The 25,361-nt window shown below is 48.3% G+C and overlaps 1 protein-coding gene across 1 annotated transcript in view; it reads right to left on the bottom strand.

The window, feature by feature from the left end:
• Window positions 1–25,361, bottom strand: part of LOC149970257 (uncharacterized) — a 122,493-nt gene that overhangs the window by 30,738 nt on the left and 66,394 nt on the right. Inside the window, exon 3 of the mRNA XM_090228345.1 lies at window positions 21,243–23,185. Coding sequence (XP_090084471.1) covers window positions 21,243–23,185 — 1,943 coding nt within the window. The remainder of the gene's footprint in view (window positions 1–21,242; window positions 23,186–25,361) is intronic.

The raw sequence follows: 25,361 nt of genomic DNA, 5'->3' as shown, positions 1-25,361 counted from the left end.
TCAGTGGTTGTCGTAATAGGTTCTGGAGCTGTAGTGGTCGTAGGAGTAGAAATTGTTGTTGTTAGGGCTGCAGTGGTTGTTGTAGATGCTAAAGCTGTTGTAGGAGCTGCAGTTGTTGTGGGAGCTACAGTTGTTGGAGGTGCTGTTGTTGTGGTTGTCGTAGGAGCTGAAGTTGTAGTTGTTGTAGCAGGAGCTGCAGTGGTTGTCGTAATAGGTTCTGGAGCTGTAGTGGTCGTAGGAGCAGCAGTTGTTGTTGTTAGGGCTGCAGTGGTTGTCGTAGATGCTAATGCTGTTGCATGAGCTGCAGTTGTCGTGGCAGCTACAGTTGTTGTAGGTGCTGTTGTTGTGGTTGTCGTAGGTGCTGAAGTTGTAGTTATTGTAGAAGGTGCTGCAGTCACTGTGGTCGTTAGAACAGCAGTTGTTGTAGTAGGAGCTGCACTGGTTGTCGTAGTAGGTTGTGGAGTTACAGTGGTCGTAGGAGCAGCAGTTGTTGTGGTTAGGGCTGCAGTGGTTGTTGTAGATGCTAAAGCTGTTGTAGGAGCTGCAGTTATCTTGGGAGCTACAGTTGTTGGAGGTGCTGTTGTTGTGGTTGTCGTAGGTGCTGAAGTTGTAGTTGTTGTAGTTGTTGTAGCAGGAGCTGCAGTGGTTGTCGTAATAGGTTCTGGAGCTGTAGTGGTCGTAGGAGCAGCAGTTGTTGTTGTTAGGGCTGCAGTGGTTGTCGTAGATGCTAATGCTGTTGCATGAGCTGCAGTTGTCGTGGCAGCTACAGTTGTTGTAGGTGCTGTTGTTGTGGTTGTCGTAGGTGCTGAAGTTGTAGTTATTGTAGAAGGTGCTGCAGTCACTGTGGTCGTTAGAACAGCAGTTGTTGTAGTAGGAGCTGCACTGGTTGTCGTAGTAGGTTGTGGAGTTACAGTGGTCGTAGGAGCAGCAGTTGTTGTGGTTAGGGCTGCAGTGGTTGTTGTAGATGCTAAAGCTGTTGTAGGAGCTGCAGTTATCTTGGGAGCTACAGTTGTTGGAGGTGCTGTTGTTGTGGTTGTCGTAGGTGCTGAAGTTGTAGTTGTTGTAGTTGTTGTAGCAGGAGCTGCAGTGGTTGTCGTAATAGGTTCTGGAGCTGTAGTGGTCGTAGGAGCAGCAGTTGTTGTTGTTAGGGCTGCAGTGGTTGTCGTAGATGCTAATGCTGTTGCAGGAGCTGCAGTTGTCGTGGCAACTACAGTTGTTGTAGGTGCTGTTGTTGTGGTTGTCGTAGGTGCTGAAGTTGTAGTTATTGTAGCAGGTGCTGCAGTCACTGTGGTCGTTAGAACAGCAGTTGTTGTAGTAGGAGCTGCACTGGTTGCCGTAGTAGGTTGTGGAGTTACAGTGGACGTAGCAGCAGCAGTTGTTGTAGTTAGGGCTGCAGTGGTTGTTGTAGATGCTAAAGCTGTTGTAGGAGCTGCAGTTATCGTGGGAGCTACAGTTGTTGGAGGTGCTGTTGTTGTGGTTGTCGTAGGTGCTGAAGTTGTAGTTGTTGTAGTTGTTGAAGCAGGAGCTGCAGTGGTTGTCGTAATAGGTTCTGGAGCTGTAGTGCTCGTAGGAGCAGCAGTTGTTGTTGTTAGGGCTGCAGTGGTTGTCGTAATAGGTTCTGGAGCTGTAGTGGTCGTAGGAGCAGCAATTGTTGTTGTTAGGGCTGCAGTGGTTGTCTTAGAGGCAGCTGCTGTGGTGGAAGTTGAAGCTACAATTGTTGTAGCAGGAGCTGTAGTTGTGATTGTTGTTGTAAGTACAGCAGGTGGAGTGGTCGTGGGAGCTACAGTTGTAGGAACTGCAGGTGTTGTAGTAGGTGCTGTTGTTGTGGATGTCGTAGGAGCAGCAGTTGTTGTTGTTAGGGCTGCAGTGGTTGTCGTAGATGCTAAAGCTGTTGTAGGAGCTGCAGTTATCGTGGGAGCTACAGTTGTTGGAGGTGCTGTTGTTGTGCTTGTCGTAGGAGCCGAAGTTGTAGTTGTTGTAGTTGGAGCTGCAGTGGTTGTCGTAGAGGCAGCTGCTGTGGTTGACATAGAAGTTACAGTTGTTGTATCAGGAGCTGTAGTTGTGATTGTTGTAGTAAGTACAGCAGGTGGAGTGGTTGTGGGAGCTACAGTTGTAGGAACTGCAGGTGTTGTAGTATGTGCTGCTGTTGTGGTTGTCGTAGGAGCAGCAGTTGTTGTTGCTAGGGCTGCAGTGGTTGTCGTAGATGCTAAAGCTGTTGTAGGAGCTGCAGTTATCGTGGGAGCTACAGTTGTTGGAGGTGCTGTTGTTGTGGTTGTCGTAGGAGCTGAAGTTGTAGTTGTTGTAGCAGGAGCTTCAGTGGTTGTCGTAATAGGTTCTGGAGCTGTAGTGGTCGTAGGAGTAGAAATTGTTGTTGTTAGGGCTGCAGTGGTTGTTGTAGATGCTAAAGCTGTTGTAGGAGCTGCAGTTGTTGTGGGAGCTACAGTTGTTGGAGGTGCTGTTGTTGTGGTTGTCGTAGGAGCTGAAGTTGTAGTTGTTGTAGCAGGAGCTGCAGTGGTTGTCGTAATAGGTTCTGGAGCTGTAGTGGTCGTAGGAGCAGCAGTTGTTGTTGTTAGGGCTGCAGTGGTTGTCGTAGATGCTAATGCTGTTGCATGAGCTGCAGTTGTCGTGGCAGCTACAGTTGTTGTAGGTGCTGTTGTTGTGGTTGTCGTAGGTGCTGAAGTTGTAGTTATTGTAGAAGGTGCTGCAGTCACTGTGGTCGTTAGAACAGCAGTTGTTGTAGTAGGAGCTGCACTGGTTGTCGTAGTAGGTTGTGGAGTTACAGTGGTCGTAGGAGCAGCAGTTGTTGTGGTTAGGGCTGCAGTGGTTGTTGTAGATGCTAAAGCTGTTGTAGGAGCTGCAGTTATCTTGGGAGCTACAGTTGTTGGAGGTGCTGTTGTTGTGGTTGTCGTAGGTGCTGAAGTTGTAGTTGTTGTAGTTGTTGTAGCAGGAGCTGCAGTGGTTGTCGTAATAGGTTCTGGAGCTGTAGTGCTCGTAGGAGCAGCAGTTGTTGTTGTTAGGGCTGCAGTGGTTGTCGTAGATGCTAATACTGTTGCAGGAGCTGCAGTTGTCGTGGCAGCTACAGTTGTTGTAGGTGCTGTTGTTGTGGTTGTCGTAGGTGCTGAAGTTGTAGTTATTGTAGAAGGTGCTGCAGTCACTGTGGTCGTTAGAACAGCAGTTGTTGTAGTAGGAGCTGCACTGGTTGTCGTAGTAGGTTGTGGAGTTACAGTGGTCGTAGGAGCAGCAGTTGTTGTAGTTAGGGCTGCAGTGGTTGTTGTAGATGCTAAAGCTGTTGTAGGAGCTGCAGTTATCGTGGGAGCTACAGTTGTTGGAGGTGCTGTGGTTGTGGTTGTCGTAGGAGCTGAAGTTGTAGTTATTGTAGCAGGTGCTGCAGTCACTGTGGACGTTAGAACAGCAGTTGTTGTTGTAGGAGCTGCACTGGTTGTCGTAGTAGGTTGTGGAGTTACATTGGTCGTAGGAGTAGCAGTTGTTGGAGGTGCTGTTGTTGTGGTTGTCGTAGGAGCTGAAGTTGTTGTAGTTGTTGTAGCAGGAGCTGCAGTGGTTGTCGTAATAGGTTCTGGAGCTGTAGTGTTCGTAGGAGCAGCAATTGTTGTTGTTAGGGCTGCAGTGGTTGTCGTAGAGGCAGCTGCTGTGGTTGAAGTTGAAGCTACAATTGTTGTAGCAGGAGCTGTAGTTGTGATTGTTGTTGTAAGTACAGTAGGTGGAGTGGTCATGGGAGCTACAGTTGTAGGAACTGCAGGTGTTGTAGTAGGTGCTGTTGTTGTGGATGTCGTAGGAGCAGCAGTTGTTGTTGTTAGGGCTGCAGTGGTTGTCGTAGATGCTGAAGCTGTTGTAGGAGCTGCAGTTATCGTGGGAGCTACAGTTGTTGGAGGTGCTGTTGTTGTGCTTGTCGTAGGAGCTGAAGTTGTAGTTGTTGTAGTTGGAGCTGCAGTGGTTGTCGTAGAGGCAGCTGCTGTGGTTGACATAGAAGTTACAGTTGTTGTATCAGGAGCTGTAGTTGTGATTGTTGTAGTAAGTACAGCAGGTGGAGTGGTTGTGGGAGCTACAGTTGTAGGAACTGCAGGTGTTGTAGTATGTGCTGCTGTTGTGGTTGTCGTAGGAGCAGCAGTTGTTGTTGCTAGGGCTGCAGTGGTTGTCGTAGATGCTAAAGCTGTTGTAGGAGCTGCAGTTATCGTGGGAGCTACAGTTGTTGGAGGTGCTGTTGTTGTGGTTGTCGTAGGAGCTGAAGTTGTAGTTGTTGTAGCAGGAGCTTCAGTGGTTGTCGCAATAGGTTCTGGAGCTGTAGTGGTCGTAGGAGTAGAAATTGTTGTTGTTAGGGCTGCAGTGGTTGTCGTAGAGGCAGCTGCTGTGGTTGAAGTTGAAGCTACAATTGTTGTAGCAGGAGCTGTAGTTGTGATTGTTGTTGTAAGTACAGTAGGTGGAGTGGTCATGGGAGCTACAGTTGTAGGAACTGCAGGTGTTGTAGTAGGTGCTGTTGTTGTGGATGTCGTAGGAGCAGCAGTTGTTGTTGTTAGGGCTGCAGTGGTTGTCGTAGATGCTAAAGCTGTTGTAGGAGCTGCAGTTATCGTGGGAGCTACAGTTGTTGGAGGTGCTGTTGTTGTGCTTGTCGTAGGAGCTGAAGTTGTAGTTGTTGTAGTTGGAGCTGCAGTGGTTGTCGTAGAGGCAGCTGCTGTGGTTGACATAGAAGTTACAGTTGTTGTATCAGGAGCTGTAGTTGTGATTGTTGTAGTAAGTACAGCAGGTGGAGTGGTTGTGGGAGCTACAGTTGTAGGAACTGCAGGTGTTGTAGTATGTGCTGCTGTTGTGGTTGTCGTAGGAGCAGCAGTTGTTGTTGCTAGGGCTGCAGTGGTTGTCGTAGATGCTAAAGCTGTTGTAGGAGCTGCAGTTATCGTGGGAGCTACAGTTGTTGGAGGTGCTGTTGTTGTGGTTGTCGTAGGAGCTGAAGTTGTAGTTGTTGTAGCAGGAGCTTCAGTGGTTGTCGTAATAGGTTCTGGAGCTGTAGTGGTCGTAGGAGTAGAAATTGTTGTTGTTAGGGCTGCAGTGGTTGTTGTAGATGCTAAAGCTGTTGTAGGAGCTGCAGTTGTTGTGGGAGCTACAGTTGTTGGAGGTGCTGTTGTTGTGGTTGTCGTAGGAGCTGAAGTTGTAGTTGTTGTAGCAGGAGCTGCAGTGGTTGTCGTAATAGGTTCTGGAGCTGTAGTGGTCGTAGGAGCAGCAGTTGTTGTTGTTAGGGCTGCAGTGGTTGTCGTAGATGCTAATGCTGTTGCATGAGCTGCAGTTGTCGTGGCAGCTACAGTTGTTGTAGGTGCTGTTGTTGTGGTTGTCGTAGGTGCTGAAGTTGTAGTTATTGTAGAAGGTGCTGCAGTCACTGTGGTCGTTAGAACAGCAGTTGTTGTAGTAGGAGCTGCACTGGTTGTCGTAGTAGGTTGTGGAGTTACAGTGGTCGTAGGAGCAGCAGTTGTTGTGGTTAGGGCTGCAGTGGTTGTTGTAGATGCTAAAGCTGTTGTAGGAGCTGCAGTTATCGTGGGAGCTACAGTTGTTGGAGGTGCTGTTGTTGTGCTTGTCGTAGGAGCTGAAGTTGTAGTTGTTGTAGTTGGAGCTGCAGTGGTTGTCGTAGAGGCAGCTGCTGTGGTTGACATAGAAGTTACAGTTGTTGTATCAGGAGCTGTAGTTGTGATTGTTGTAGTAAGTACAGCAGGTGGAGTGGTTGTGGGAGCTACAGTTGTAGGAACTGCAGGTGTTGTAGTATGTGCTGCTGTTGTGGTTGTCGTAGGAGCAGCAGTTGTTGTTGCTAGGGCTGCAGTGGTTGTCGTAGATGCTAAAGCTGTTGTAGGAGCTGCAGTTATCGTGGGAGCTACAGTTGTTGGAGGTGCTGTTGTTGTGGTTGTCGTAGGAGCTGAAGTTGTAGTTGTTGTAGCAGGAGCTTCAGTGGTTGTCGTAATAGGTTCTGGAGCTGTAGTGGTCGTAGGAGTAGAAATTGTTGTTGTTAGGGCTGCAGTGGTTGTTGTAGATGCTAAAGCTGTTGTAGGAGCTGCAGTTGTTGTGGGAGCTACAGTTGTTGGAGGTGCTGTTGTTGTGGTTGTCGTAGGAGCTGAAGTTGTAGTTGTTGTAGCAGGAGCTGCAGTGGTTGTCGTAATAGGTTCTGGAGCTGTAGTGGTCGTAGGAGCAGCAGTTGTTGTTGTTAGGGCTGCAGTGGTTGTCGTAGATGCTAATGCTGTTGCATGAGCTGCAGTTGTCGTGGCAGCTACAGTTGTTGTAGGTGCTGTTGTTGTGGTTGTCGTAGGTGCTGAAGTTGTAGTTATTGTAGAAGGTGCTGCAGTCACTGTGGTCGTTAGAACAGCAGTTGTTGTAGTAGGAGCTGCACTGGTTGTCGTAGTAGGTTGTGGAGTTACAGTGGTCGTAGGAGCAGCAGTTGTTGTGGTTAGGGCTGCAGTGGTTGTTGTAGATGCTAAAGCTGTTGTAGGAGCTGCAGTTATCTTGGGAGCTACAGTTGTTGGAGGTGCTGTTGTTGTGGTTGTCGTAGGTGCTGAAGTTGTAGTTGTTGTAGTTGTTGTAGCAGGAGCTGCAGTGGTTGTCGTAATAGGTTCTGGAGCTGTAGTGCTCGTAGGAGCAGCAGTTGTTGTTGTTAGGGCTGCAGTGGTTGTCGTAGATGCTAATACTGTTGCAGGAGCTGCAGTTGTCGTGGCAGCTACAGTTGTTGTAGGTGCTGTTGTTGTGGTTGTCGTAGGTGCTGAAGTTGTAGTTATTGTAGAAGGTGCTGCAGTCACTGTGGTCGTTAGAACAGCAGTTGTTGTAGTAGGAGCTGCACTGGTTGTCGTAGTAGGTTGTGGAGTTACAGTGGTCGTAGGAGCAGCAGTTGTTGTAGTTAGGGCTGCAGTGGTTGTTGTAGATGCTAAAGCTGTTGTAGGAGCTGCAGTTATCGTGGGAGCTACAGTTGTTGGAGGTGCTGTGGTTGTGGTTGTCGTAGGAGCTGAAGTTGTAGTTATTGTAGCAGGTGCTGCAGTCACTGTGGACGTTAGAACAGCAGTTGTTGTTGTAGGAGCTGCACTGGTTGTCGTAGTATGTTGTGGAGTTACATTGGTCGTAGGAGTAGCAGTTGTTGGAGGTGCTGTTGTTGTGGTTGTCGTAGGAGCTGAAGTTGTTGTAGTTGTTGTAGCAGGAGCTGCAGTGGTTGTCGTAATAGGTTCTGGAGCTGTAGTGTTCGTAGGAGCAGCAATTGTTGTTGTTAGGGCTGCAGTGGTTGTCGTAGAGGCAGCTGCTGTGGTTGAAGTTGAAGCTACAATTGTTGTAGCAGGAGCTGTAGTTGTGATTGTTGTTGTAAGTACAGTAGGTGGAGTGGTCATGGGAGCTACAGTTGTAGGAACTGCAGGTGTTGTAGTAGGTGCTGTTGTTGTGGATGTCGTAGGAGCAGCAGTTGTTGTTGTTAGGGCTGCAGTGGTTGTCGTAGATGCTGAAGCTGTTGTAGGAGCTGCAGTTATCGTGGGAGCTACAGTTGTTGGAGGTGCTGTTGTTGTGCTTGTCGTAGGAGCTGAAGTTGTAGTTGTTGTAGTTGGAGCTGCAGTGGTTGTCGTAGAGGCAGCTGCTGTGGTTGACATAGAAGTTACAGTTGTTGTATCAGGAGCTGTAGTTGTGATTGTTGTAGTAAGTACAGCAGGTGGAGTGGTTGTGGGAGCTACAGTTGTAGGAACTGCAGGTGTTGTAGTATGTGCTGCTGTTGTGGTTGTCGTAGGAGCAGCAGTTGTTGTTGCTAGGGCTGCAGTGGTTGTCGTAGATGCTAAAGCTGTTGTAGGAGCTGCAGTTATCGTGGGAGCTACAGTTGTTGGAGGTGCTGTTGTTGTGGTTGTCGTAGGAGCTGAAGTTGTAGTTGTTGTAGCAGGAGCTTCAGTGGTTGTCGCAATAGGTTCTGGAGCTGTAGTGGTCGTAGGAGTAGAAATTGTTGTTGTTAGGGCTGCAGTGGTTGTCGTAGAGGCAGCTGCTGTGGTTGAAGTTGAAGCTACAATTGTTGTAGCAGGAGCTGTAGTTGTGATTGTTGTTGTAAGTACAGTAGGTGGAGTGGTCATGGGAGCTACAGTTGTAGGAACTGCAGGTGTTGTAGAAGGTGCTGTTGTTGTGGATGTCGTAGGAGCAGCAGTTGTTGTTGTTAGGGCTGCAGTGGTTGTCGTAGATGCTAAAGCTGTTGTAGGAGCTGCAGTTATCGTGGGAGCTACAGTTGTTGGAGGTGCTGTTGTTGTGCTTGTCGTAGGAGCTGAAGTTGTAGTTGTTGTAGTTGGAGCTGCAGTGGTTGTCGTAGAGGCAGCTGCTGTGGTTGACATAGACGTTACAGTTGTTGTATCAGGAGCTGTAGTTGTGATTGTTGTAGTAAGTACAGCAGGTGGAGTGGTTGTGGGAGCTACAGTTGTAGGAACTGCAGGTGTTGTAGTATGTGCTGCTGTTGTGGTTGTCGTAGGAGCAGCAGTTGTTGTTGCTAGGGCTGCAGTGGTTGTCGTAGATGCTAAAGCTGTTGTAGGAGCTGCAGTTATCGTGGGAGCTACAGTTGTTGGAGGTGCTGTTGTTGTGGTTGTCGTAGGAGCTGAAGTTGTAGTTGTTGTAGCAGGAGCTTCAGTGGTTGTCGTAATAGGTTCTGGAGCTGTAGTGGTCGTAGGAGCAGCAGTTGTTGTTGTTAGGGCTGCAGTGGTTGTCGTAGATGCTAATGCTGTTGCAGGAGCTGCAGTTGTCGTGGGAGCTACAGTTGTTGGAGGTGCTGTGGTTGTGGTTGTCGTAGGAGCTGAAGTTGTAGTTATTGTAGCAGATGCTGCAGTCACTGTGGACGTTAGAACAGCAGTTGTTGTAGTAGGAGCTGCACTGGTTGTCGTAGTAGGTTGTGTAGTTACAGTGGTCGTAGGAGTAGCAGTTATTGGAGGTGCTGTTGTTGTGGTTGTCGTAGGAGCTGAAGTTGTTGTAGTTGTTGTAGCAGGAGCTGCAGTGGTTGTCGTAATAGGTTCTGGAGCTGTAGTGGTCGTAGGAGCAGCAGTTGTTGTTGTTAGGGCTGCAGTGGTTGTCGTAGATGCTAATGCTGTTGCAGGAGCTGCAGTTGTCATGGCAGCTACAGTTGTTGTAGGTGCTGTTGTTGTGGTTGTCGTAGGTGCTGAAGTTGTAGTTATTGTAGAAGGTGCTGCAGTCACTGTGGTCGTTAGAACAGCAGTTGTTGTAGTAGGAGCTGCACTGGTTGTCGTAGTAGGTTGTGGAGTTACAGTGGTCGAAGGAGCAGCAGTTGTTGTAGTTAGGGCTGCAGTGGTTGTTGTAGATGCTAAAGCTGTTGTAGGAGCTGCAGTTATCGTGGGAGCTACAGTTGTTGGAGGTGCTGTTGTTGTGGTTGTCGTAGGTGCTGAAGTTGTAGTTGTTGTAGTTGTTGTAGCAGGAGCTGCAGTGGTTGTCGTAATAGTTTCTGGAGCTGTAGTGGTCGTAGGAGCAGCAGTTGTTGTTGTTAGGGCTACATTGGTTGTCGTAGATGCTAATGCTGTTGCAGGAGCTGCAGTTGTCGTGGCAGCTACAGTTGTTGTAGGTGCTGTTGTTGTGGTTGTCGTAGGTGCTGAAGTTGTAGTTATTGTAGAAGGTGCTGCAGTCACTGTGGTCGTTAGAACAGCAGTTGGTGTAGTAGGAGCTGCACTGGTTGTCGTAGTAGGTTGTGGAGTTACAGTGGTCGTAGGAGCAGCAGTTGTTGTAGTTAGGGCTGCAGTGGTTGTTGTAGATGCTAAAGCTGTTGTAGGAGCTGCAGTTATCGTGGGAGCTACAGTTGTTGGAGGTGCTGTTGTTGTGGTTGTCGTAGGTGCTGAAGTTGTAGTTGTTGTAGTTGTTGTAGCAGGAGCTGCAGTGGTTGTCGTAATAGGTTCTGGAGCTGTAGTGGTCGTAGGAGCAGCAGTTGTTGTTGTTAGGGCTGCAGTGGTTGTCGTAGATGCTAATGCTGTTGCAGGAGCTGCAGTTGTCGTGGCAGCTACAGTTGTTGTAGGTGCTGTTGTTGTGGTTGTCGTAGGTGCTGAAGTTGTAGTTATTGTAGAAGGTGCTGCAGTCACTGTGGTCGTTAGAACAGCAGTTGTTGTAGTAGGAGCTGCACTGGTTGTCGTAGTAGGTTGTGGAGTTACAGTGGTCGTAGCAGCAGCAGTTGTTGTAGTTAGGACTGCAGTGGTTTTTGTAGATGCTAAAGCTGTTGTAGGAGCTGCAGTTATCGTGGGAGCTACAGTTGTTGGAGGTGCTGTTGTTGTGGTTGTCGTAGGAGCTGAAGTTGTAGTTGTTGTAGTTGGAGCTGCAGTGGTTGTCGTAGAGGCAGCTGCTGTGGTTGACATAGAAGTTACAGTTGTTGTATCAGGAGCTGTAGTTGTGATTGTTGTAGTAAGTACAGCAGGTGGAGTGGTTGTGGGAGCTACAGTTGTAGGAACTGCAGGTGTTGTAGTATGTGCTGCTGTTGTGGTTGTCGTAGGAGCAGCAGTTGTTGTTGCTAGGGCTGCAGTGGTTGTCGTAGATGCTAAAGCTGTTGTAGGAGCTGCAGTTATCGTGGGAGCTACAGTTGTTGGAGGTGCTGTTGTTGTGGTTGTCGTAGGTGCTGAAGTTGTAGTTATTGTAGAAGGTGCTGCAGTCACTGTGGTCGTTAGAACAGCAGTTGTTGTAGTAGGAGCTGCACTGGTTGTCGTAGTAGGTTGTGGAGTTACAGTGGTCGTAGCAGCAGCAGTTGTTGTAGTTAGGACTGCAGTGGTTTTTGTAGATGCTAAAGCTGTTGTAGGAGCTGCAGTTATCGTGGGAGCTACAGTTGTTGGAGGTGCTGTTGTTGTGGTTGTCGTAGGAGCTGAAGTTGTAGTTGTTGTAGTTGGAGCTGCAGTGGTTGTCGTAGAGGCAGCTGCTGTGGTTGACATAGAAGTTACAGTTGTTGTATCAGGAGCTGTAGTTGTGATTGTTGTAGTAAGTACAGCAGGTGGAGTGGTTGTGGGAGCTACAGTTGTAGGAACTGCAGGTGTTGTAGTATGTGCTGCTGTTGTGGTTGTCGTAGGAGCAGCAGTTGTTGTTGCTAGGGCTGCAGTGGTTGTCGTAGATGCTAAAGCTGTTGTAGGAGCTGCAGTTATCGTGGGAGCTACAGTTGTTGGAGGTGCTGTTGTTGTGGTTGTCGTAGGTGCTGAAGTTGTAGTTATTGTAGAAGGTGCTGCAGTCACTGTGGTCGTTAGAACAGCAGTTGTTGTAGTAGGAGCTGCACTGGTTGTCGTAGTAGGTTGTGGAGTTACAGTGGTCGTAGGAGCAGCAGTTGTTGTTGTTAGGGCTGCAGTTGTTGTAGATGCTAAAGCTGTTGTAGGAGCCGCAGTTGTTGTGGGAGCTACAGTTGTTGGAGGTGCTGTTGTTGTGGTTGTCGTAGGAGCTGAAGTTGTAGTTGTTGTAGCAGGAGCTGCAGTGGTTGTCGTAATAGGTTCTGGAGCTGTAGTGGTCGTAGGAGCAGCAGTTGTTGTTGTTAGGTCTGCAGTGGTTGTCGTAGATGCTAAAATTGTTATAGGAGCTACAGTTGTCATGGGAACTACAGTTGATGTAGGTGCTGTTGTTGTGGTTGTCGTAGGAGCTGAAGTTGTAGTTATTGTAGAAGGTGCTGCAGTCACCGTGGTCGTTAGAACAGCAGTTGTTGTAGTAGGAGCTGCACTGGTTGTCGAAGTAGGTTGTGGAGTTACAGTGCTCGTAGGAGCAGCAGTTGTTGGAGGTGCTGTTGTTGTGGTTGTCGTAGGAGCTGAAGTTGTAGTTGTTGTAGTTGTTGTAGCAGGAGCTGCTGCAGTTGTTGTTGTAGATGCTAAAGCTGTTGTAGGAGCTGCAGTTGTTGTGGGAGCTACAGTTGTTGGAGGTGCTGTTGTTGTGGTTGTGGTTGTCGTAGGAGCTGAAGTTTTAGTTGTTGTAGCAGGAGCTGCAGTGGTTGTCGTAATAGGTTCTGGAGCTGTAGTGGTCGTAGGAGCAGCAGTTGTTGTTGTTAGGTCTGCACTGGTTGTCGAAGTAGGTTGTGGAGTTACAGTGCTCGTAGGAGCAGCAGTTGTTGGAGGTGATGTTGTTGTGGTTGTCGTAGGAGCTGAAGTTGTAGTTGTTGTAGTTGTTGTAGCAGGAGCTGCAGTGGTTGTCGTAATAGGTTCTGGAGCTGTAGTGGTCGTAGGAGCAGCAGTTGTTGTTGTTAGGGCTGCAGTGGTTGTCGTAGATGCTAATGCTGTTGCAGGAGCTGCAGTTGTCATGGCAGCTACAGTTGTTGTAGGTGCTGTTGTTGTGGTTGTCGTAGGTGCTGAAGTTGTAGTTATTGTAGAAGGTGCTGCAGTCACTGTGGTCGTTAGAACAGCAGTTGTTGTAGTAGGAGCTGCACTGGTTGTCGTAGTAGGTTGTGGAGTTTCAGTGGTCGTAGGAGCAGCAGTTGTTGTAGTTAGGGCTGCAGTGGTTGTTGTAGATGCTAAAGCTGTTGTAGGAGCTGCAGTTATCGTGGGAGCTACAGTTGTTGGAGGTGCTGTTGTTGTGGTTGTCGTAGGAGCTGAAGTTGTAGTTGTTGTAGTTGTTGTAGCAGGAGCTGCAGTGGTTGTCGTAATAGTTTCTGGAGCTGTAGTGGTCGTAGGAGCAGCAGTTGTTGTTGTTAGGGCTACAGTGGTTGTCGTAGATGCTAATGCTGTTGCAGGAGCTGCAGTTGTCGTGGCAGCTACAGTTGTTGTAGGTGCTGTTGTTGTGGTTGTCGTAGGTGCTGAAGTTGTAGTTATTGTAGAAGGTGCTGCAGTCACTGTGGTCGTTAGAACAGCAGTTGTTGTAGTAGGAGCTGCACTGGTTGTCGTAGTAGGTTGTGGAGTTACAGTGGTCGTAGGAGCAGCAGTTGTTGTAGTTAGGGCTGCAGTGGTTGTTGTAGATGCTAAAGCTGTTGTAGGAGCTGCAGTTATCGTGGGAGCTACAGTTGTTGGAGGTGCTGTTGTTGTGGTTGTCGTAGGTGCTGAAGTTGTAGTTGTTGTAGTTGTTGTAGCAGGAGCTGCAGTGGTTGTCGTAATAGGTTCTGGAGCTGTAGTGGTCGTAGGAGCAGCAGTTGTTGTTGTTAGGGCTGCAGTGGTTGTCGTAGATGCTAATGCTGTTGCAGGAGCTGCAGTTGTCGTGGCAGCTACAGTTGTTGTAGGTGCTGTTGTTGTGGTTGTCGTAGGTGCTGAAGTTGTAGTTATTGTAGAAGGTGCTGCAGTCACTGTGGTCGTTAGAACAGCAGTTGTTGTAGTAGGAGCTGCACTGGTTGTCGTAGTAGGTTGTGGAGTTACAGTGGTCGTAGGAGCAGCAGTTGTTGTAGTTAGGGCTGCAGTGGTTGTTGTAGATGCTAAAGCTGTTGTAGGAGCTGCAGTTATCGTGGGAGCTACAGTTGTTGGAGGTGCTGTTGTTGTGGTTGTCGTAGGTGCTGAAGTTGTAGTTGTTGTAGTTGTTGTAGCAGGAGCTGCAGTGGTTGTCGTAATAGGTTCTGGAGCTGTAGTGGTCGTAGGAGCAGCAGTTGTTGTTGTTAGGGCTGCAGTGGTTGTCGTAGATGCTAATGCTGTTGCAGGAGCTGCAGTTGTCGTGGCAGCTACAGTTGTTGTAGGTGCTGTTGTTGTGGTTGTCGTAGGTGCTGAAGTTGTAGTTATTGTAGAAGGTGCTGCAGTCACTGTGGTCGTTAGAACAGCAGTTGTTGTAGTAGGAGCTGCACTGGTTGTCATAGTAGGTTGTGGAGTTACAGTGGTCGTAGGAACAGCAGTTTTTGTAGTTAGGGCTGCAGTGGTTGTTGTAGATGCTAAAGCTGTTGTAGGAGCTGCAGTTATCGTGGGAGCTAGAGTTGTTGGAGGTGCTGTTGTTGTGGTTGTCGTAGGAGCTGAAGTTGTAGTTGTTGTAGCAGGAGCTTCAGTGGTTGTCGTAATAGGTTCTGGAGCTGTAGTGGTCGTAGGAGTAGAAATTGTTGTTGTTAGGGCTGCAGTTGTTGTAGATGCTAAAGCTGTTGTAGGAGCCGCAGTTGTTGTGGGAGCTACAGTTGTTGGAGGTGCTGTTGTTGTGGTTGTCGTAGGAGCTGAAGTTGTAGTTGTTGTAGCAGGAGCTGCAGTGGTTGTCGTAATAGGTTCTGGAGCTGTAGTGGTCGTAGGAGCAGCAGTTGTTGTTGTTAGGTCTGCAGTGGTTGTCGTAGATGCTAAAATTGTTATAGGAGCTACAGTTGTCATGGGAACTACAGTTGATGTAGGTGCTGTTGTTGTGGTTGTCGTAGGAGCTGAAGTTGTAGTTATTGTAGAAGGTGCTGCAGTCACCGTGGTCGTTAGAACAGCAGTTGTTGTAGTAGGAGCTGCACTGGTTGTCGAAGTAGGTTGTGGAGTTACAGTGCTCGTAGGAGCAGCAGTTGTTGGAGGTGCTGTTGTTGTGGTTGTCGTAGGAGCTGAAGTTGTAGTTGTTGTAGTTGTTGTAGCAGGAGCTGCTGCAGTTGTTGTTGTAGATGCTAAAGCTGTTGTAGGAGCTGCAGTTGTTGTGGGAGCTACAGTTGTTGGAGGTGCTGTTGTTGTGGTTGTGGTTGTCGTAGGAGCTGAAGTTTTAGTTGTTGTAGCAGGAGCTGCAGTGGTTGTCGTAATAGGTTCTGGAGCTGTAGTGGTCGTAGGAGCAGCAGTTGTTGTTGTTAGGTCTGCAGTGGTTGTCGTAGATGCTAAAGCTGTTATTGGAGCTACAGTTGTCATGGGAACTACAGTTGATGTAGGTGCTGTTGTTGTGGTTGTCGTAGGAGCTGAAGTTGTAGTTATTGTAGAAGGTGCTGCAGTCACCGTGGTCGTTAGAACAGCAGTTGTTGTAGTAGGAGCTGCACTGGTTGTCGAAGTAGGTTGTGGAGTTACAGTGCTCGTAGGAGCAGCAGTTGTTGGAGGTGCTGTTGTTGTGGTTGTCGTAGGAGCTGAAGTTGTAGTTGTTGTAGTTGTTGTAGCAGGAGCTGCAGTGGTTGTCGTAATAGGTTCTGGAGCTGTAGTGGTCGTGGGAGCAACAGTTGTTGTTGTTAGGGCTGCAGTGGTTGTCGTAGATGCTAATGCTGTTGCAGGAGCTGCAGTTGTCATGGCAGCTACAGCTGTTGTAGGTGCTGTTGTTGTGGTTGTCGTAGGTGCTGAAGTTGTAGTTATTGTAGAAGGTGCTGCAGTCACTGTGGTCGTTAGAACAGCAGTTGTTGTAGTAGGAGCTGCACTGGTTGTCGTAGTAGGTTGTGGAGTTACAGTGGTCGTAGCAGCAGCAGTTGTTGTAGTTAGGACTGCAGTGGTTTTTGTAGATGCTAAAGCTGTTGTAGGAGCTGCAGTTATCGTGGGAGCTACAGTTGTTGGAGGTGCTGTTGTTGTGGTTGTCGTAGGAGCTGAAGTTGTAGTTGTTGTAGCAGGAGCTTCAGTGGTTGTCGTAATAGGTTCTGGAGCTGTAGTGGTCGTAGGAGTAGAAATTGTTGTTGTTAGGGCTGCAGTTGTTGTAGATGCTAAAGCTGTTGTAGGAGCCGCAGTTGTTGTGGGAGCTACAGTTGTTGGAGGTGCTGTTGTTGTGGTTGTCGTAGGAGCTGAAGTTGTAGTTGTTGTAGCAGGAGCTGCAGTGGTTGTCGTAATAGGTTCTGGAGCTGTAGTGGTCGTAGGAGCAGCAGTTGTTGTTGTTAGGTCTGCAGTGGTTGTCATAGATGCTAAAGCTGTTATAGGAGCTACAGTTGTCATGGGAACTACAGTTGATGTAGGTGCTGTTGTTGTGGTTGTCGTAGGAGCTGAAGTTGTAGTTATTGTAGAAGGTGCTGCAGTCATCGTGGTCGTTAGAACAGCAGTTGTTGTAGTAGGAGCTGCACTGGTTGTCGAAGTAGGTTGTGGAGTTACAGTGCTCGTAGGAGCAGCAGTTGTTGGAGGTGCTGTTGTTGTGGTTGTCGTAGGAGCTGAAGTTGTAGTTGTTGTAGTTGTTGTAGCAGGAGCTGCTGCAGTTGTTGTTGTAGATGCTAAAGCTGTTGTAGGAGCTGCAGTTGTTGTGGGAGCTACAGTTGTTGGAGGTGCTGTTGTTGTGGTTGTGGTTGTCGTAGGAGCTGAAGTTTTAGTTGTTGTAGCAGGAGCTGCAGTGGTTGTCGTAATAGGTTCTGGAGCTGTAGTGGTCGTAGGAGCAGCAGTTGTTGTTGTTAGGGCTGCAGTGGTTGTCGTAGATGCTAAAGCTGTTATTGGAGCTACAGTTGTCATGGGAACTACAGTTGATGTAGGTGCTGTTGTTGTGGTTGTCGTAGGAGCTGAAGTTGTAGTTATTGTAGAAGGTGCTGCAGTCACCGTGGTCGTTAGAACAGCAGTTGTTGTAGTAGGAGCTGCACTGGTTGTCGAAGTAGGTTGTGGAGTTACAGTGGTCGTAGGAGCAGCAGTTGTTGGAGGTGATGTTGTTGTGGTTGTCGTAGGAGCTGAAGTTGTAGTTGTTGTAGTTGTTGTAGCAGGAGCTGCAGTGGTTGTCGTAATAGGTTCTGGAGCTGTAGTGGTCGTAGGAGCAGCAGTTGTTGTTGTTAGGGCTGCAGTGGTTGTCGTAGATGCTAATGCTGTTGCAGGAGCTGCAGTTGTCATGGCAGCTACAGTTGTTGTAGGTGCTGTTGTTGTGGTTGTCGTAGGTGCTGAAGTTGTAGTTATTGTAGAAGGTGCTGCAGTCACTGTGGTCGTTAGAACAGCAGTTGTTGTAGTAGGAGCTGCACTGGTTGTCGTAGTAGGTTGTGGAGTTTCAGTGGTCGTAGGAGCAGCAGTTGTTGTAGTTAGGGCTGCAGTGGTTGTTGTAGATGCTAAAGCTGTTGTAGGAGCTGCAGTTATCGTGGGAGCTACAGTTGTTGGAGGTGCTGTTGTTGTGGTTGTCGTAGGAGCTGAAGTTGTAGTTGTTGTAGTTGTTGTAGCAGGAGCTGCAGTGGTTGTCGTAATAGTTTCTGGAGCTGTAGTGGTCGTAGGAGCAGCAGTTGTTGTTGTTAGGGCTACAGTGGTTGTCGTAGATGCTAATGCTGTTGCAGGAGCTGCAGTTGTCGTGGCAGCTACAGTTGTTGTAGGTGCTGTTGTTGTGGTTGTCGTAGGTGCTGAAGTTGTAGTTATTGTAGAAGGTGCTGCAGTCACTGTGGTCGTTAGAACAGCAGTTGTTGTAGTAGGAGCTGCACTGGTTGTCGTAGTAGGTTGTGGAGTTACAGTGGTCGTAGGAGCAGCAGTTGTTGTAGTTAGGGCTGCAGTGGTTGTTGTAGATGCTAAAGCTGTTGTAGGAGCTGCAGTTATCGTGGGAGCTACAGTTGTTGGAGGTGCTGTTGTTGTGGTTGTCGTAGGTGCTGAAGTTGTAGTTGTTGTAGTTGTTGTAGCAGGAGCTGCAGTGGTTGTCGTAATAGGTTCTGGAGCTGTAGTGGTCGTAGGAGCAGCAGTTGTTGTTGTTAGGGCTGCAGTGGTTGTCGTAGATGCTAATGCTGTTGCAGGAGCTGCAGTTGTCGTGGCAGCTACAGTTGTTGTAGGTGCTGTTGTTGTGGTTGTCGTAGGTGCTGAAGTTGCAGTTATTGTAGAAGGTGCTGCAGTCACTGTGGTCGTTAGAACAGCAGTTGTTGTAGTAGGAGCTGCACTGGTTGTCGTAGTAGGTTGTGGAGTTACAGTGGTCGTAGGAGCAGCAGTTGTTGTAGTTAGGGCTGCAGTGGTTGTTGTAGATGCTAAAGCTGTTGTAGGAGCTGCAGTTATCGTAGGAGCTACAGTTGTTGGAGGTGCTGTTGTTGTGGTTGTCGTAGGTGCTGAAGTTGTAGTTGTTGTAGTTGTTGTAGCAGGAGCTGCAGTGGTTGTCGTAATAGGTTCTGGAGCTGTAGTGGTCGTAGGAGCAGCAGTTGTTGTTGTTAGGGCTGCAGTGGTTGTCGTAGATGCTAATGCTGTTGCAGGAGCTGCAGTTGTCGTGGCAGCTACAGTTGTTGTAGGTGCTGTTGTTGTGGTTGTCGTAGGTGCTGAAGTTGTAGTTATTGTAGAAGGTGCTGCAGTCACTGTGGTCGTTAGAACAGCAGTTGTTGTAGTAGGAGCTGCACTGGTTGTCATAGTAGGTTGTGGAGTTACAGTGGTCGTAGGAACAGCAGTTTTTGTAGTTAGGGCTGCAGTGGTTGTTGTAGATGCTAAAGCTGTTGTAGGAGCTGCAGTTATCGTGGGAGCTACAGTTGTTGGAGGTGCTGTTGTTGTGGTTGTCGTAGGAGCTGAAGTTGTAGTTGTTGTAGCAGGAGCTTCAGTGGTTGTCGTAATAGGTTCTGGAGCTGTAGTGGTCGTAGGAGTAGAAATTGTTGTTGTTAGGGCTGCAGTTGTTGTAGATGCTAAAGCTGTTGTAGGAGCCGCAGTTGTTGTGGGAGCTACAGTTGTTGGAGGTGCTGTTGTTGTGGTTGTCGTAGGAGCTGAAGTTGTAGTTGTTGTAGCAGGAGCTGCAGTGGTTGTCGTAATAGGTTCTGGAGCTGTAGTGTTCGTAGGAGCAGCAGTTGTTGTTGTTAGGTCTGCAGTGGTTGTCGTAGATGCTAAAATTGTTATAGGAGCTACAGTTGTCATGGGAACTACAGTTGATGTAGGTGCTGTTGTTGTGGTTGTCGTAGGAGCTGAAGTTGTAGTTATTGTAGAAGGTGCTGCAGTCACCGTGGTCGTTAGAACAGCAGTTGTTGTAGTAGGAGCTGCACTGGTTGTCGAAGTAGGTTGTGGAGTTACAGTGCTCGTAGGAGCAGCAGTTGTTGGAGGTGCTGTTGTTGTGGTTGTCGTAGGAGCTGAAGTTGTAGTTGTTGTAGTTGTTGTAGCAGGAGCTGCTGCAGTTATTGTTGTAGATGCTAAAGCTGTTGTAGGAGCTGCAGTTGTTGTGGGAGCTACAGTTGTTGGAGGTGCTGTTGTTGTGGTTGTGGTTGTCGTAGGAGCTGAAGTTTTAGTTGTTGTAGCAGGAGCTGCAGTGGTTGTCGTAATAGGTTCTGGAGCTGTAGTGGTCGTAGGAGCAGCAGTTGTTGTTGTTAGGTCTGCAGTGGTTGTCGTAGATGCTAAAGCTGTTATTGGAGCTACAGTTGTCATGGGAACTACAGTTGATGTAGGTGCTGTTGTTGTGGTTGTCGTAGGAGCTGAAGTTGTAGTTATTGTAGAAGGTGCTGCAGTCACCGTGGTCGTTAGAACAGCAGTTGTTGTAGTAGGAGCTGCACTGGTTGTCGAAGTAGGTTGTGGAGTTACAGTGCTCGTAGGAGCAGCAGTTGTTGGAGGTGCTGTTGTTGTGGTTGTCGTAGGAGCTGAAGTTGTAGTTGTTGTAGTTGTTGTAGCAGGAGCTGCAGTGGTTGTCGTAATAGGTTCTGGAGCTGTAGTGGTCGTAGGAGCAACAGTTGTTGTTGTTAGGGCTGCAGTGGTTGTCGTAGATGCTAATGCTGTTGCAGGAGCTGCAGTTGTCATGGCAGCTACAGTTGTTGTAGGTGCTGTTGTTGTGGTTGTCGTAGGTGCTGAAGTTGTAGTTATTGTAGAAGGTGCTGCAGTCACTGTGGTCGTTAGAACAGCAGTTGTTGTAGTAGGAGCTGCACTGGTTGTCGTAGTAGGTTGTGGAGTTTCAGTGGTCGTAAGAGCAGCAGTTGTTGTAGTTAGGGCTGCAGTGGTTGTTGTAGATGCTAAAGCTGTTGTAGGAGCTGCAGTTATCGTGGGAGCTACAGTTGTTGAAGGTGCTGTTGTTGTTGTTGTCGTAGGTGCTGAAGTTGTAGTTGTTGTAGTTGTTGTAGCAGGAGCTGCAGTGGTTGTCGTAATAGGTTCTGGAGCTGTAGTGGTCGTAGGAGCAGCAGTTGTTGTTGTTAGGGCTGCAGTGGTTGTCGTAGATGCTAAAGCTGTTGCAGGAGCTGCAGTTGTCGTGGCAGCTACAGTTGTTGTAGGTGCTGTTGTTGTGGTTGTCGTAGGTGCTGAAGTTGTAGTTATTGTAGAAGGTGCTGCAGTCACTGTGGTCGTTAGAACAGCAGTTGTTGTAGTAGGAGCTGCACTGGTTGTCGTAGTAGGTTGTGGAGTTACAGTGGTCGTAGGAGAAGCAGTTGTTGTAGTTAGGGCTGCAGTGGTTGTTGTAGATGCTAAAGCTGTTGTAGGAGCTGCAGTTATCGTGGGAGCTACAGTTGTTGGAGGTGCTGTTGTTGTGGTTGTCGTAGGTGCTGAAGTTGTAGTTGTTGTAGCAGGAGCTGCAGTGGTTGTCGTAATAGGTTCTGGAGCTGTAGTGGTCATAGGAGCAGCAGTTGTTGTTGTTAGGGCTGCAGTGGTTGTCGTAGATGCTAAAGCTGTTGTAGGAGATGCAGTTGTCGTGGGAGCTACAGTTGTTGGAGGTGCTGTTGTTGTAGTAGGAGCTGAAATTGTAGTTGTTGTAGCAGGAGCTGCAGTGGTTGTCGTAATAGGTTCTGGAGCTGTAGTGGTCGTAGGTACAGCAATTGTTGTTGTTAGGGCTGCAGTGGTTGTCGTAGAGGCAGCTGCTGTGGTGGAAGTTGAAGCTACAATTGTTGTAGCAGGAGCTGTAGTTGTGATTGTTGTTGTAAGTACAGCAGGTGGAGTGGTCATGGGAGGTTCAGTTGTAGGAACTACAGGTGTTGTAGTAGGTGCTGTTGTTGTGGTTGTCGTAGGAGCTGAAGTTGTAGTTGTTGTAGTAGGTTGTGGAGTTGCAGTGGTCGTAGGAGCAGCAGTTGTTGTAGTTAGGGCTGCAGTGGTTGTCATAGATGCTAAAGCTGTTGTAGGAGCTGCAGTTGTTGTGGGAGCTACAGTTGTTGTAGGTGCTGTTGTTGTGGTTGTCGTAGGAGCTGAAGTTGTTGTAGTTGTTGTAGCAGGAGCTGCAGTGGTTGTCGTAATAGGTTCTGGAGCTGTAGTGGTCGTAGGAGTAGAAATTGTTGTTGTTAGGGCTGCAGTTGTTGTAGATGCTAAAGCTGTTGTAGGAGCCGCAGTTGTTGTGGGAGCTACAGTTGTTGGAGGTGCTGTTGTTGTGGTTGTCGTAGGAGCTGAAGTTGTAGTTGTTGTAGCAGGAGCTGCAGTGGTTGTCGTAATAGGTTCTGGAGCTGTAGTGTTCGTAGGAGCAGCAGTTGTTGTTGTTAGGTCTGCAGTGGTTGTCGTAGATGCTAAAATTGTTATAGGAGCTACAGTTGTCATGGGAACTACAGTTGATGTAGGTGCTGTTGTTGTGGTTGTCGTAGGAGCTGAAGTTGTAGTTATTGTAGAAGGTGCTGCAGTCACCGTGGTCGTTAGAACAGCAGTTGTTGTAGTAGGAGCTGCACTGGTTGTCGAAGTAGGTTGTGGAGTTACAGTGCTCGTAGGAGCAGCAGTTGTTGGAGGTGCTGTTGTTGTGGTTGTCGTAGGAGCTGAAGTTGTAGTTGTTGTAGTTGTTGTAGCAGGAGCTGCTGCAGTTATTGTTGTAGATGCTAAAGCTGTTGTAGGAGCTGCAGTTGTTGTGGGAGCTACAGTTGTTGGAGGTGCTGTTGTTGTGGTTGTCGTAGGTGCTGAAGTTGTAGTTATTGTAGAAGGTGCTGCAGTCACTGTGGTCGTTAGAACAGCAGTTGTTGTAGTAGGAGCTGCACTGGTTGTCGTAGTAGGTTGTGGAGTTTCAGTGGTCGTAGGAGCAGCAGTTGTTGTAGTTAGGGCTGCAGTGGTTGTTGTAGATGCTAAAGCTGTTGTAGGAGCTGCAGTTATCGTGGGAGCTACAGTTGTTGAAGGTGCTGTTGTTGTTGTTGTCGTAGGTGCTGAAGTTGTAGTTGTTGTAGTTGTTGTAGCAGGAGCTGCAGTGGTTGTCGTAATAGGTTCTGGAGCTGTAGTGGTCGTAGGAGCAGCAGTTGTTGTTGTTAGGGCTGCAGTGGTTGTCGTAGATGCTAAAGCTGTTGCAGGAGCTGCAGTTGTCGTGGCAGCTACAGTTGTTGTAGGTGCTGTTGTTGTGGTTGTCGTAGGTGCTGAAGTTGTAGTTATTGTAGAAGGTGCTGCAGTCACTGTGGTCGTTAGAACAGCAGTTGTTGTAGTAGGAGCTGCACTGGTTGTCGTAGTAGGTTGTGGAGTTACAGTGGTCGTAGGAGAAGCAGTTGTTGTAGTTAGGGCTGCAGTGGTTGTTGTAGATGCTAAAGCTGTTGTAGGAGCTGCAGTTATCGTGGGAGCTACAGTTGTTGGAGGTGCTGTTGTTGTGGTTGTCGTAGGTGCTGAAGTTGTAGTTGTTGTAGCAGGAGCTGCAGTGGTTGTCGTAATAGGTTCTGGAGCTGTAGTGGTCATAGGAGCAGCAGTTGTTGTTGTTAGGGCTGCAGTGGTTGTCGTAGATGCTAAAGCTGTTGTAGGAGATGCAGTTGTCGTGGGAGCTACAGTTGTTGGAGGTGCTGTTGTTGTAGTAGGAGCTGAAATTGTAGTTGTTGTAGCAGGAGCTGCAGTGGTTGTCGTAATAGGTTCTGGAGCTGTAGTGGTCGTAGGTACAGCAATTGTTGTTGTTAGGGCTGCAGTGGTTGTCGTAGAGGCAGCTGCTGTGGTGGAAGTTGAAGCTACAATTGTTGTAGCAGGAGCTGTAGTTGTGATTGTTGTTGTAAGTACAGCAGGTGGAGTGGTCATGGGAGGTTCAGTTGTAGGAACTACAGGTGTTGTAGTAGGTGCTGTTGTTGTGGTTGTCGTAGGAGCTGAAGTTGTAGTTGTTGTAGTAGGTTGTGGAGTTGCAGTGGTCGTAGGAGCAGCAGTTGTTGTAGTTAGGGCTGCAGTGGTTGTCATAGATGCTAAAGCTGTTGTAGGAGCTGCAGTTGTTGTGGGAGCTACAGTTGTTGTAGGTGCTGTTGTTGTGGTTGTCGTAGGAGCTGAAGTTGTTGTAGTTGTTGTAGCAGGAGCTGCAGTGGTTGTCGTAATAGGTTCTGGAGCTGTAGTGGTCGTAGGAGCAGCAATTGTTGTTGTTAGGGCTGCAGTGGTTGTCTTAGAGGCAGCTGCTGTGGTGGAAGTTGAAGCTACAATTGTTGTAGCACGAGCTGTAGTTGTGATTGTTGTTGTAAGTACAGCAGGTGGAGTGGTCGTGGGAGCTACAGTTGTAGGAACTGCAGGTGTTGTAGTAGGTGCTGTTGTTGTGGATGTCGTAGGAGCAGCAGTTGTTGTTGTTAGGGCTGCAGTGGTTGTCGTAGATGCTAAAGCTGTTGTAGGAGCTGGAGTTATCGTGGGAGCTACAGTTGTTGGAGGTGCTGTTGTTGTGCTTGTCGTAGGAGCTGAAGTTGTAGTTGTTGTAGTAAGAGCTGCCGTGGCTGTCGTAGTAGGTCGTGGAGTTACAGTGGTCGTAAGAGCAGCAGTTGTTGTAGTTAGGGCTGCAGTGGTTGAAGTAGATGCTAAAGTTGTTGTAGGAGCTACAGTTATCGTGGGAGCTACAGTTGTTGGAGGTGCTGTGGTTGTGGTTGTCGTAGGAGCTGAAGTTGTAGATATTGTAGCAGATGCTGCAGTCACTGTGGACGTTAGAACAGCAGTTGTTGTAGTAGGAGCTGCACTGGTTGTCGTAGTAGGTTGTGTAGTTACAGTGGTCGTAGGAGTAGCAGTTATTGGAGGTGCTGTTGTTGTGGTTGTCGTAGGAGCTGAAGTTGTTGTAGTTGTTGTAGCAGGAGCTGCAGTGGTTGTCGTAATAGGTTCTGGAGCTGTAGTGGTCGTAGGAGCAGCAATTGTTGTTGTTAGGGCTGCAGTGGTTGTCGTAGATGCTAAAGCTGTTATAGGAGCTACAGTTGTCATGGGAACTACAGTTGATGTAGGTGCTGTTGTTGTGGTTGTCGTAGGAGCTGAAGTTGTAGTTATTGTAGAAGGTGCTGCAGTCACCGTGGTCGTTAGAACAGCAGTTGTTGTAGTAGGAGCTGCACTGGTTGTCGAAGTAGGTTGTGGAGTTACAGTGCTCGTAGGAGCAGCAGTTGTTGGAGGTGCTGTTGTTGTGGTTGTCGTAGGAGCTGAAGTTGTAGTTGTTGTAGTTGTTGTAGCAGGAGATGCAGTGGTTGTCGTAATAGGTTCTGGAGCTGTAGTGGTCGTAGGAGCAGCAGTTGTTGTTGTTAGGGCTGCAGTGGTTGTCGTAGATGCTAATGCTGTTGCAGGAGCTGCAGTTGTCATGGCAGCTACAGTTGTTGTAGGTGCTGTTGTTGTGGTTGTCGTAGGTGCTGAAGTTGTAGTTATTGTAGAAGGTGCTGCAGTCACTGTGGTCGTTAGAACAGCAGTTGTTGTAGTAGGAGCTGCACTGGTTGTCGTAGTAGGTTGTGGAGTTTCAGTGGTCGTAGGAGCAGCAGTTGTTGTAGTTAGGGCTGCAGTGGTTGTTGTAGATGCTAAAGCTGTTGTAGGAGCTGCAGTTATCGTGGGAGCTACAGTTGTTGGAGGTGCTGTTGTTGTGGTTGTCGTAGGTGCTGAAGTTGTAGTTGTTGTAGTTGTTGTAGCAGGAGCTGCAGTGGTTGTCGTAATAGGTTCTGGAGCTGTAGTGGTCGTAGGAGCAGCAGTTGTTGTTGTTAGGGCTGCAGTGGTTGTCGTAGATGCTAATGCTGTTGCAGGAGCTGCAGTTGTCGTGGCAGCTACAGTTGTTGTAGGTGCTGTTGTTGTGGTTGTCGTAGGTGCTGAAGTTGTAGTTATTGTAGAAGGTGCTGCAGTCACTGTGGTCGTTAGAACAGCAGTTGTTGTAGTAGGAGCTGCACTGGTTGTCGTAGTAGGTTGTGGAGTTACAGTGGTCGTAGGAGCAGCAGTTGTTGTAGTTAGGGCTGCAGTGGTTGTTGTTGATGCTAAAGCTGCTGTAGGAGCTGCAGTTATCGTGGGAGCTACAGTTGTTGGAGGTGCTGTTGTTGTGGTTGTCGTAGGTGCTGAAGTTGTAGTTGTTGTAGCAGGAGCTGCAGTGGTTGTCGTAATAGGTTCTGGAGCTGTAGTGGTCATAGGAGCAGCAGTTGTTGTTGTTAGGGCTGCAGTGGTTGTCGTAGATGCTAAAGCTGTTGTAGGAGATGCAGTTGTCGTGGGAGCTACAGTTGTTGGAGGTGCTGTTGTTGTAGTAGGAGCTGAAATTGTAGTTGTTGTAGCAGGAGCTGCAGTGGTTGTCGTAATAGGTTCTGGAGCTGTAGTGGTCGTAGGTACAGCAATTGTTGTTGTTAGGGCTGCAGTGGTTGTCGTAGAGGCAGCTGCTGTGGTGGAAGTTGAAGCTACAATTGTTGTAGCAGGAGCTGTAGTTGTGATTGTTGTTGTAAGTACAGCAGGTGGAGTGGTCATGGGAGGTTCAGTTGTAGGAACTACAGGTGTTGTAGTAGGTGCTGTTGTTGTGGTTGTCGTAGGAGCTGAAGTTGTAGTTGTTGTAGTAGGTTGTGGAGTTGCAGTGGTCGTAGGAACAGCAGTTGTTGTAGTTAGGGCTGCAGTGGTTGTTGTAGATGCTAAAGCTGTTGTAGGAGCTGCAGTTGTTGTGGGAGCTACAGTTGTTGTAGG

Source organism: Oncorhynchus mykiss, chromosome 30 (genome assembly GCF_057628025.1).
Source record: "Oncorhynchus mykiss isolate SJ-2025 chromosome 30, ASM5762802v1, whole genome shotgun sequence".
NCBI classification, from domain to species: Eukaryota; Metazoa; Chordata; class Actinopteri; order Salmoniformes; family Salmonidae; genus Oncorhynchus; species Oncorhynchus mykiss.
The sequence above is the reverse complement of the archived record's forward strand: the minus strand, read 5'-3'. Positions and strand labels throughout refer to the sequence as shown.